The 11212-nt window shown below is 46.8% G+C and overlaps 1 protein-coding gene across 1 annotated transcript; it reads left to right on the top strand.

Moving 5' to 3' along the window:
* The first annotated feature begins 4710 nt into the window (after positions 1-4710).
* Positions 4711-8959, top strand: OPN5L2 (opsin 5-like 2). The gene is made up of 4 exons (NM_001162892.3): positions 4711-4788; positions 6776-7069; positions 7602-7933; positions 8593-8959. Exons 1-4 carry the CDS (start codon positions 4716-4718, stop codon positions 8938-8940), a joined length of 1047 nt encoding a protein of 348 aa, NP_001156364.2. The 5' UTR covers positions 4711-4715; the 3' UTR covers positions 8941-8959.
* The last annotated feature ends 2253 nt before the right edge of the window (positions 8960-11212 follow it).

The raw sequence follows: 11212 nt of genomic DNA, 5'->3' as shown, positions 1-11212 counted from the left end.
GAGATGAAAAGTGGAAGCTAAGCTAGAAGACTCACAGAAAAGATAAGCTTTCAGAGTTAGGGCTGCAGAAGTGGCCTAGGAGTTAAATAGGAGGAAGTTGTAGGAATTCCTGAGTTTCACTGGAGAATATGATGAAGGTGTCTCCTTCAAGGAGTTTGAAAAAAGCCTGAGTGTGCATTGTGGCAGGCTGGTGTTGAAGGAAGGAGGAACACAGAAAGGGCCATCCAGATGTTCTGCAATAGTCAGCTTAGCTTTAAATCGACAAGTCTTCATGGAAGCGAAGATCTGAACAGTAATAGCAAAGACAGACTCCTACATGATATACGACTGTGTTTGATTGACATGAATTTAGGAGGAAGTTTTTCCCCCAGAGGGTGGTGACGCACTGATCAGGTTGCCCAAGGAGGCTGTGGATGCCCCATCCCTGCAGGCATTCAAGGCCAGGCTGGATGTGGCTCTGGGCAGCCTGGTCTGCTGGTTGGTGACCCTGCACATAGCAGGGGGTTGGAGCTGGATGAGCATTGTGGGCCTTTTCAACCCAGGCCATTCTATGATCCTATGATTAATTCATGAACAGATGTGATCAGACTTCTCCATACATCAGGATATATCAATGATGTTGATTGACTACCAGTCCCAACATTCTTGGCCCAACATCTCCAAACCTTGAGACATTTTAGTTTGGAAAAAGGTGCTATACAGGTAAACTGACATTTCAGAACAGTTCTGTCTTACAAATTCAGAGACTTTGGGGCCTTCAGAATACTCACATTTATTTATTTATTTTCCTGTGGAGAAGAAAAATGAAGCTGCAGAACATTCTAACACGGTGCCATCAATTACCTATTAAACCCATACACTTTTTTACACGGATGATAATAACTCTCACACACACACACATATATATATTTACATTGAACATCTACATATAGTTTCATCATGAGCTCTTTTTTTTTTGTTTCGAAGTGTCATGTGAGCTTTAAGAAGTGAGCAGGAGACAACTTTATTCTTCCATCTGCCTAATTTGAAGTCTACTTTCGTAAATTGAGAGGAAGTTTCACTTAATAATTCTAAAACGTGATCCTCCAGAGTTGGGCCTGTCAAGATGGTAATGTTTGACTGTGCTTCAGTTGTAAACAGATAATTCAGATTGACCTAAAGTGCAGAAAGATAATACAGTGTGTACAACTTGCTATTGTTGAATGACGCATGATTAATGCTCTGGGTTTGGGATCAGTCAACTCTTCTGTTTTCAATCACTGATTTTCTTTCACCCATTTCATAACTGTTGATGTAACTGTTGGTGTAATCCTACCCCATGTGATGCGAAGTTCAGGGTTTCACAATAAATGAAATGCCATCTAAACCAGCATGAAATATCCACACAGTGTAATCGAAGGTGTCCACAGAAGGTGGAAGAGGATGCAGCCAATGGGGTCTCTGGAGAGTAATTAATTCTCAGCAAAAACTTCTAATTCTGCCTCTGATTTCTCTTTGCTTGCCTGTAGAAAATTCATATGTTGTTTCAGCAGCGAGAGGACAGATCATGCAACAGGTGGGAAAGCAGGAGGTCTGGCTTGGTTCAGTGCTGCCCGAGTTGAGCCCTCCTCTTTTTTTTCACCAGGAATGTCCAGAAAGGAACGCTTGGTGAGCTGACCCTATAATACAGGCAACGAAACATTCCCAAGAATTTCCTTTATCAGAGTTATAAGCAGAATTTGAGCACTGACCGTCCTTTAAAACAAACAGTTACGTCTTGTCTGATGGCTGCACCTGGAGATTCCACCATTTCTCAGTTAAATGCTTCACCCAGGATGAGAGCAGAACCCAAGCACAACCAAGAGGCACGATCTGTCTGCATTCCCAGAATTAAATTCATATTGTCTTCAAAACTGGTGTTCTTACTGCTTATTGGGAGCGATACTGGGCCTGTTTGAGCTGCCTCGTTCCTTGCAATGACTTTGGGCCTTGCTAGTTCATCCAGACTAAAACCTAAGACTGTGAATTTAACAAGGTGAACAAGCAAATCCCAGCACCCCCATGGTGGTCTGGCATTGTTTAATTTACAGATGTTACAATTTTGTGTGCGCTGCGCTGAGTTAATTGACAGAATGCTCACACTACAAGGCGCGTTTCTCAGACATCACATCTGTCTCTTTTCAGCTTTTCTGGCAAAAGAACTTCATTTTATAGTACTGTATACACTTTCTTAGCCTTAGTCTTAACCGATACTGTCTTATACTCTTGAGGCTCAAGAAGCATTGCAGCAAACAGCCACATTCAGCTGCTAACCTGCCGCTGTTCGATGGAGAACATCAGCACTGAGCCCCTAATGGGTAGGTGCTTGATGTCTTGAGTTAGGTGGTATCATTAATTATAAAACCATATGAGGCTTTGAATAAGACCACAGGAAAAGTTGCCTAGAGAGGAGCTACACCCAGATAGGAGCCCAGGTTCCTCCTGCCTGTTTTCCTTCCTTCTACCCATATGTTTTTCCTTTCCATCTCTATTGCAGCTCAGTTTCAACAGGAAGCTCACAACCTTTATGTCTTCTCTGATGAGATGTTTCAGGCCAGCAATTTCTATCACTGCATTTGTTTCATGAGCTCTGGAGAAGAGCTGGTGGACTGTCCCATCTCCTTGCATTTATGTATGCCACGAATGCTTTCAGACTCCATTGTGCTTCTTATGACTATGGACCAAGATGGGATGTTGGGGGATTTTTCAGAAGCACTTGAGCTGCCTCCATAAAAGCCAGCCTTAGTGGAGAAGTGGCTTAGGATGGATGGAAGAGTGGTGGAGGATGGGAATCGTTGGGCTGCAGCATTTGATGGAAAAACAGATATTCCCTCTCCGCTCTCCTCCACTACATCTCACCCGCATCTACGTCCTGGCAGCAGAACTGTTGAGGTGGAGCACTGCCATGGGTCAACAAAACTACCTCAATCTTAGTTCCCTTTAAAAATAAGATTTCCTTCTGTTGCAGTGGAATTAGTGCTGAATTTTGTACCTAAATTCTCTGGTCAGTGCTGGGGAGACATTCAGTAATTCTGTTCACTGCAAAATACAGTCAAAGGTTTTGGAGCGAGGACTCCCTGCAGAACCATACCAGAGAGTCAGATAAGGTTTGTTTCCTCTCCCTTCAAACTTGCAGTTTAGATGCACAGCAATCCAGCTTCACGTGAAGAGGAAAGCACCTCCGGTGGATGAAACACTCTTGTATTTGAGTCTCTGAATCTGGAGGTGGGAATTGCTTCCTCCATTGAGAGGGCAATGTCTCAGCGTTGAGGACTCAGAAGGCTGTGAGAACTACAAAGTCCCGTGTTGGATGTGCTGATGCACCCGCTTGCTGAATTAAACTCCCCAGAGTTTTCAGGGCAGGGATCCCTTGTGTGTGAATCCCAGACAGCTTCAGGAGGGGCTGAGGACAGAGACATGCAGCAAACCTGGGTGGCAGCATATCCGTGCATGGCCAGTTTTGCTTTCTGGTGAAACTTGGGGCTTTTCGAGTCCCTGAGATTCCCAAGGACTTTGGAAGTTTCAGGTTGCTGGGGGATCTTACAGTTCCCTGTGTCTGGACAGAGTGAAATAGGCCAAGCAGAGCATGATGCTAATGCAGCTGAGCACATCCATGAACTGGAATTTAATAACTGAGAATAGATCAGCTCTTCACCGTGGTGGCTGAGTGCTGCCCAGGCTGAAAGTCATGTTAATGGCATTGCAACTACAGGTCTGTATACTGAGCACACCAAAATCCAGGCCTGCATTGCACAGTGACAGACATGCCTTATTTGGAGCCTGGAGCAAAACTCAGCAGCGTTTATAATGATGGTGAGAGCATTACAATAACTTTAGGCTCAGGTATTATAAGAACGTAGATTTGGATGGGAGGTTTTGTTCTGCTTGCTTCCCCAGTAACAACAGAAGAGTGTCATTGGGACGATGCAGCGCTCAGTTCTGCTGCTCTGCAGCTGTGTTCTGCTCAGTTCTGCTGCTCTGCTGCTCTGCACTGCACAGAGCATCCTGCAGGTTTGCCCACCACAGAATCACAGAATGGCCCGGGTTGGAAGGGACCTCAAGGACCATGAATCTCCAACGCCCGGCCACAGGCAGGGCCACCAACCTCCACATTTAATACTAGACCAGCCCTGTAAGCACTCTGTACATCCTGCCTTTAGTGGTGCAGCTGTGAGCCTTCAGCAGCAAACAGCTTTCCTCTCATAATTCCAGAGGCCCCCCGTCCCAGCCTCGTGTTTCCCCTACACATATGGAAAGCAAAACCCCTCATCTGCCTTCCCCTGTGCAATCCTTCAGCCTGGATTTATTTCCCACTGCTGCTGATAGATGAATGACAATTGGTTTTGCTCAGCAATGGCACTCGGAGGGGATGTGCATTGTGAAGCTGCTTGACAAGCCAAGCGGTGGGAGAGGAGGGGTGGGAGGGGAGATGTCTGCCAGGCGGGCGGGCGTGCAGTGCCAGTGGCTGCACTGAGCTTTCGCTGTGTCCCCAGGGGGTGAGCCTTCCTCTCACCCCAGCCTTCTCCTCTGCCACACAGGAGGGGGAGAGAGAAGAGAAAGCAGAGAGTCCCCTGGCCCTGGCAGCACCCAGCTGCCTGGCTCACATCTGCAGCAGGCGAGCCACGAGGAAGAGCCTCTTTGCCCCTACAGCCACTTCACCTTCAATTTAAAACCTTCACCTGCTTTCACAGGGGATGATGGAGGAGCAGTACATTTCCAAACTGCACCCGGTAGTGGACTACGGAGCTGGGGTCTTTCTTCTGATCATAGGTGAGTTCTGCTTGCACATCCTGTTTGCTTGAAGCCTCATGATGGGCAGAACGGGGCTGCCCCATCCTTTGCTTTCATGACTTGCCACCACAGGTTTGCCTCTGTGGCATCACAAGTATCCAAAGTAAGCTGTCTGCCTCTTACTGTGGGATCCCAGCCCTGCGCACTGAGGGAGGGGGCAGCCCGTCCTGCAGGGCTGAGCAGGGAGAGCAGCGTGGTGTGACCCTGGGAGGGTTTCCTTTTGCATGAAGAGCAGCTGCGTTGCACGGACCCGGTGGTTTATTTGCAGAGGAGCTGGACTGGGTTAGGCACGCTGTCTCAGAAAAAAACAGCGTATATTTTTGCATGTCAAAAGGAGGGATTTTGGCAGCAGCACTGGCGTTAGGATTTCACATCTCACACCTCTCCATGCACTGCTCTGCACGGCGCTGTCCTTTCAGTCGTGCTGACAGCAGAGAATTCACCATGAGAAAAATCAGTATCTGCATAACAGTGAAAGGGTTAAACAGAACCCAGGCTGGGATGTCATCTGCTTTCTCACAGAGAAGCAAATACAGAGCTCAAGTGATGGGATGGGGCAGCAATAAGGGAACTACTTTGGCTACTGCTGCTGCTGCTGTGATATTGCTCTTGTGCCACTCTGCTACCATCTCACATCGCTCATAAAGGGTTTTGAGGCACCTGGGCTCTCAGGCATCACTTTCAGCACTGTATCAGAGCCCTTTGTGCAGCTTGGGAACATCCCACGTATTGAGCAGTGAGCTACCAGAGCCTGACACAGCAGTGTATTGTCCAGAGCTTCACCAACACACGTCCAGTTGAAATCTTTCCCTTGATGTCTGTGCCCATGTGTGCACTTCTGCCAGTGCATGTAGTTCGGTTTTGTTGCACGCCCCCTGATTTGTTTGCCTGTGAGCACTTGATGAATGGGTTATCTGTGAGCAAATGCAGCCTTCCCGTTTCCACTGCTTTGAGAGAACGTGACAGAATCTTTTCATCATGGGATCACAGAATGGTTTGGGTTGGAAAGGACCTTTAAGATCATCCAGTTCCAACCCCCCTGCTATAGGCAGGGACACCTCCTTTTAGACCAGATTGCTCACAGCCCCATCCAGCCTGGCCTTGAGTGCTTCCAGGGGTGGGGCATCCACAGCCTCACTGGGCAACCTGTTACAGTGTCTCACCACCCTCAATTTTCCTGTATCCCTCTTTGACTTCTGACTTCAGAGGACACCTTCTCAGGAAAGCCTTTGATCAAAACATTGCCCCAGTGCAGTGTTCACTTGTAAGAGAAGAGAAAACGAGTTGTTTAGCTGCGTGTACTTTTGACACTGTTGTCGTGAACACTTTAAAGCCCTATGGCACCGCTGAATAATGTATGTCCTACAGGTCCTTTTGCAAAGCAGGCTCTGCTCTCCAGTTTGCTTCTGGTGAAACAATTTCTTTCCATAGGAAGTAAACAGGGCTATTACCAGAGATCAATGGAGATGGATAGATTCATTCTACTTGATGTTATGTTGTGCAAGGTACTCTAAGAGAACAGGTGTGGGCTACTTACATGAGATTGGATCCAGGGGTGAATAAGTGGAATGTAGTGCATGGAGCAGGGAGAGGAGTAATGTGGATGTCTGGTGGTGCGAAAGGGCAAGGTACAGCCTGCTATTCATATGACAAAATTTCTCCCAGTCAGTGAGGCTGGCCAGCACCTCACTGAATTATGGAATCAGTTGAGTTGGAAGGGACCCTTAAAGGCCATGTCATCTCACACCAAGAGGCTGTGAGCAGAAATGCAAAGCCCTCTTTGTTCCAGCAAGTCCATAGCAGAACCACAGCTCGGCTGGCAAGTCTTCCAGTATGTCCCATCCACCTTCTTCTACCCTTCAGCTCTAGGCTAACAACTGGCATTTGTCACATCCTTTGTATAGTTCCATCTCATAGGTGTGCTAAGTCCATGGTATTATTGTCTCTGCTGAATCTTCTCTTTCAGCCATCCTGACAATCCTTGGAAATTCCGCTGTCCTTGCTACAGCAGTGAAACGCTCTTCCCTCCTGAAGTCACCGGAGCTGCTTACAGTCAACCTGGCAGTAGCAGATATTGGGATGGCAATCAGCATGTACCCGCTGGCAATTGCATCTGCCTGGAACCACGCTTGGCTGGGAGGAGATGCGTCCTGCATATATTATGCCCTGATGGGTTTCCTTTTTGGTGTCTGCAGCATGATGACGCTGTGTGCCATGGCTGTGATTCGATTCCTTGTTACCAATTCATCCAAATCTAACAGTAAGCCATTGCGTTTCTGGGAACCTAGTAATGATGCATTTGGGCCATTATGTTCAGAGAGGGACTCTGCTGAACATGGGGTGGAATATCAGATCTGTAACTGTCTCAGCTTTAACTGCAATATTAAACCTCTACCACTCCTACCATCCCTCAACTAGAGGGATCTGGCTGAATTCCTTATTAAGCAGTGAGGCTTTTCACTTCTCAGTAATATCGATGAAACAACCTGGTTGTTGGGAGTGGAGATCCAAATTCAAATATTTGCTGAACCAGACTGTCTTATCTTCTCATTTCTCTGTAAGCAGAGGTACTGAAACTTGAGTTGTGTGCTGGTGTTCCTGGCCTGGGATTGCAGCTCACTTGATGCTGTGTAGCAGCATGAAGTTTAGGCTGGCACTGAGGGCTGCACTCATGGCTCACCCAACCCATGGAAACCCCGGCATATTTATAGCCACCATCCTTATGTTGAAGAACTTGTTGCAAAAACTGTGCGGCTGAGATCCACATAGATTTGCTCTTCTCTTTCTTGCAGGTAACAAAATCTCTAAGAATACTGTTCACATCCTGATTACTTTCATCTGGCTCTACTCCTTACTCTGGGCCATTCTGCCCTTGGTAGGCTGGGGCTACTATGGCCCCGAGCCATTTGGCATCTCTTGTACGATAGCCTGGAGCAAGTTCCACAGCTCCTCCAATGGCTTTTCATTCATCCTGAGCATGTTCCTCCTGTGCACAGTCCTGCCTGCTCTGACCATCGTCGCCTGTTACTTGGGTATTGCCTGGAAGGTTCATAAAGCATACCAAGAGATCCAGAATATCAACAGGATTCCTCACGCAGCTAAACTGGAGAAGAAGCTGACATTGGTGAGTTATCCCAGTGAGGGGGAGGGTCTGCAGTAGCCAGGAGCTTGCAGGGAACTGCTTCTGCTCATGCGTGGTCTGCTCATGACCCTTTGTTGCATTTGTCTAGCATTGGTGAAAGATGGAGATGTGGTTACAGTTCCACCCATACTCTGTCCCCCTCAGGGGGCTCCTGTGTCATTTCAGGAGGTGGTCAGGATTATATGCCACAGCTACCATGAGAGCTGTTTGTAGTCAGATACACCCGTGATTTTTTTGGACATAGAGATTTCCAGTCATGCTGGAGTAACTGATGAATCCATTCACATGGTAGTTGGAGTGGAGGTCCTGTCCTGTCTAAGTGTTTTAAATGGACTCAGTGGCTGTTCCAGTGACATGACAAGAGCTTAGACTCAAGCTTTCTGGAGGCCACTCCGTTGATAAGCCATGCTTTCTGGCTGGGCTGTTTCTCCCATGGCATATTTCAGCCAGAGTCAGGAAAGGGATGAGAACAGCTCCTTCATAGGAATCGCAGTGTGTGTGTGCTAGGTGGGAGCAGCAATGTGTGCACTGCCCAGGATCACTTACTGCACAAGTAGCAAGCTCACTGCTTCAGTTATTTCACCTGAGCCCATGCCCACATGCCCTGTGCAGGCAGGACTGAAGCCATGTTTCCCTTTCAGATGGCTGTGCTCATCTCAGTTGGGTTCCTGAGCGCATGGACGCCGTATGCAGCAGCCAGCTTCTGGTCCATATTTAACTCCAGCGATTCCCTGCAGCCCATTGTCACGCTGCTGCCGTGTCTGTTTGCCAAATCTTCAACCGCGTATAACCCTTTTATTTACTACATCTTCAGCAAAACTTTCCGTCATGAAATCAAACAGCTGCAGTGCTGCTGGGGCTGGCGAGTTCATTTCTTCAGCGCTGATAACTCTGCAGAAAATTCCGTCTCGATGATGTGGAGTGGGAGAGATAACATACGTCTCTCCCCCACTGCAAAGGTGGAGAGCCAGGAAGCCGCAAGGCACTGACACGCAGCAATGCCTGCAGAAAATATGCCAAGATTCTGACTCGTTCGTGGGTCCAAATAAGCAGGAGTGCAGCATGCGAAGTTGTCACTGAATACCTTATGTCAAATACGAAGTTGTAAGTATATATTTTTCAAACTGCTCCCAGTTACTGTTTTTAAAATGCACAACAACGCTATTTTTTTCAAGAATTTCCACTTTAGAGGAAATAGATTTATGTACTAAACAAGACCGTCATCACCTTTGGTCACACTTACATTCAGGGAAACAGCTATAATTAAAAGCTATTTTTTTTTCCTCCTTGTAACTTTTTAATGCAAACTATCCGGGGACCCTTGGCCCTGTCAATAACAGCCATCAGAGTGAAGCGTAGGCTGAACACAAAGCGTTACCAAATAACTACAGCTGAGAAAGCAGCTTTTCTGAATCACAGAATGGTTTGGGTTGGAAGGGACCTTGAAGTCCATCCAGTTCCAACCCCCTGCCATGGGCAGGGATACGTCCCACAGACCAGCTGCCCAAAGCCCCATCCAGCCTGGCTTTACAGACAGAAAAACACACAGGCAGCAAGAAACACCCACTGCCAGGAAAAGGTGATGAAGTGATTGTTATCTACACATCTGAAAGAGATCAACAAATCTACACCCTTAGAGGTTCTGTTCATCAAATCACAAAGCATAAAAAAGAATCAAGCAGCCTTGGTCTGAAGAGGTTAGGTGGGAATGCAGCCTTCCGTATACCACACACAACAGGATATCTGAAGAACCCTCTTGGCAAAAGGAACTGTGCATTTATGTTGTTGCTTGCTGATATACTATATTGCATCTCTTCTAACATGAAAGCTGCATGAACATTTGTTTCCTTGAGGAGATATGCTATGGCTGGGTGCAGCACGACAAAAGATGTTGCCAGGATTACTCTTTAATTTACTGAACTCAAAAGGAACAAGATGCAGATTTTAAAGATAATTAGAGTTTTAAAAAGCAAGGTTTAAAAAGCAAAGTTTGTATTGCAAACATAGATAGATGGCTGATATTACCAATGAGCAGCAAAATCCTAAATAGGAAAAAAAGAATAAGAATAGTGCCATTATAACAAAGGATTTTTTCCAGTTTCTTCTGGAGGGGAGGAAAAAGTGGTGAGAGTTGAGGATCAATTTACCTAAAGAAAGTCTAGCTGTTAAATAAACAGCTATACTAAGAACAATACTGGACAAAGGTACAGCATTAAGGGAGAATGATCACTAAAATGAACTTCACAAACAGTGTTCCTCAGGGGTCGATCTTAGGACTGGTGCTCTTCAACATCTTTATCAATGACACAGACGATGGCATCGAGTGCACCCTCAGCTAGTTTGCAGATGACACCAATCTGAGCAGTGCAGTTGATACACTGGAAGGAAGGGAAGCCAACCAGAGGGACCTGTAGAGGCTGGAGAAGTGGGCCCATGAAAACCTAATGAGGTTCAATAGGGCCGAGTGCAGGGTGCTGCACTTGGGTTGGAGCAATCCCAGGTATTTATACAGACTGGGGGAAGATCTCGAGAGCAGCCCTGTGGAGGACTTGGGGGTCCTGGTGGACAAGAAGCTGGACATGAGCCAGCAGTGTGTGCGTGCAGCCCTATTCAGCTCTTGTGAGGCCCCATCTGCAGTATTGCATCCAAGCTTGGGGCCCCCAGCACAGAAAGGATATGGGAGCACACATTTCTTTTAAACTGAGACAGGGGAGGTTTAGGTTGGATATGAGGAGGAAGTTTTTCCCCCAGAGGGTGGTGACGCACTGAACAGGTTGCCCAAGGAGGCTGTGGATGCCCCATCCCTGCAGGCATTCAAGGCCAGGCTGGATGTGGCTCTGGGCAGCCTGGTCTGGTGGTTGGCGACCCTGCACATAGCAGGGGGTTGGAACTCAATGGTCATTCTGGTCCTTTTCAACCCAGGCCATTCTATGATTCTATGATTCTAATATTTATTTGAGAAACAGTGAGATATAGGAGTAGTGATGTAGGCCAAAAGTGTGCAGTTGCTCCAATACAGGTTACTGCCAGTCACAACATTACTATCTTATTAAACACACCATGAACTTAGAAAAACAATGGTTTATCTACTTACATATTTCTAAAGTGAGTTGAGTCTGATTAACATTAACATCAAAGTGCTGCTTAAGTCAATCACATCTCTGCTGAACTTTAGTGAGTTTGCCTGAAGACTCCAATGCCTGCCAAATACAGGCTTCCAAAATTCAAATGGTTATCTGTATGCAAAAGAGGTCAAACAAA

The sequence above is a fragment of the Gallus gallus genome, chromosome 3, assembly GCF_016699485.2.
Source record: "Gallus gallus isolate bGalGal1 chromosome 3, bGalGal1.mat.broiler.GRCg7b, whole genome shotgun sequence".
NCBI lineage: Eukaryota > Metazoa > Chordata > Aves > Galliformes > Phasianidae > Gallus > Gallus gallus.
Note: the sequence above shows the minus strand (reverse complement) of the source record. Positions and strands in the feature narration are given on the sequence as shown.

Excerpts from the sequence above, each read along its gene's own strand:
- OPN5L2 (NM_001162892.3), top strand. The coding sequence starts at position 4,716 with ATGGAGGAGCAGTACATTTCCAAACTGCACCCGGTAGTGGACTACGGA. Across the intron at positions 7,070-7,601 it reads CAATTCATCCAAATCTAACA|GTAACAAAATCTCTAAGAAT; the intron begins GTAAGCCATTGC and ends TCTTTCTTGCAG. Across the intron at positions 7,934-8,592 it reads TGGAGAAGAAGCTGACATTG|ATGGCTGTGCTCATCTCAGT; the intron begins GTGAGTTATCCC and ends TTTCCCTTTCAG.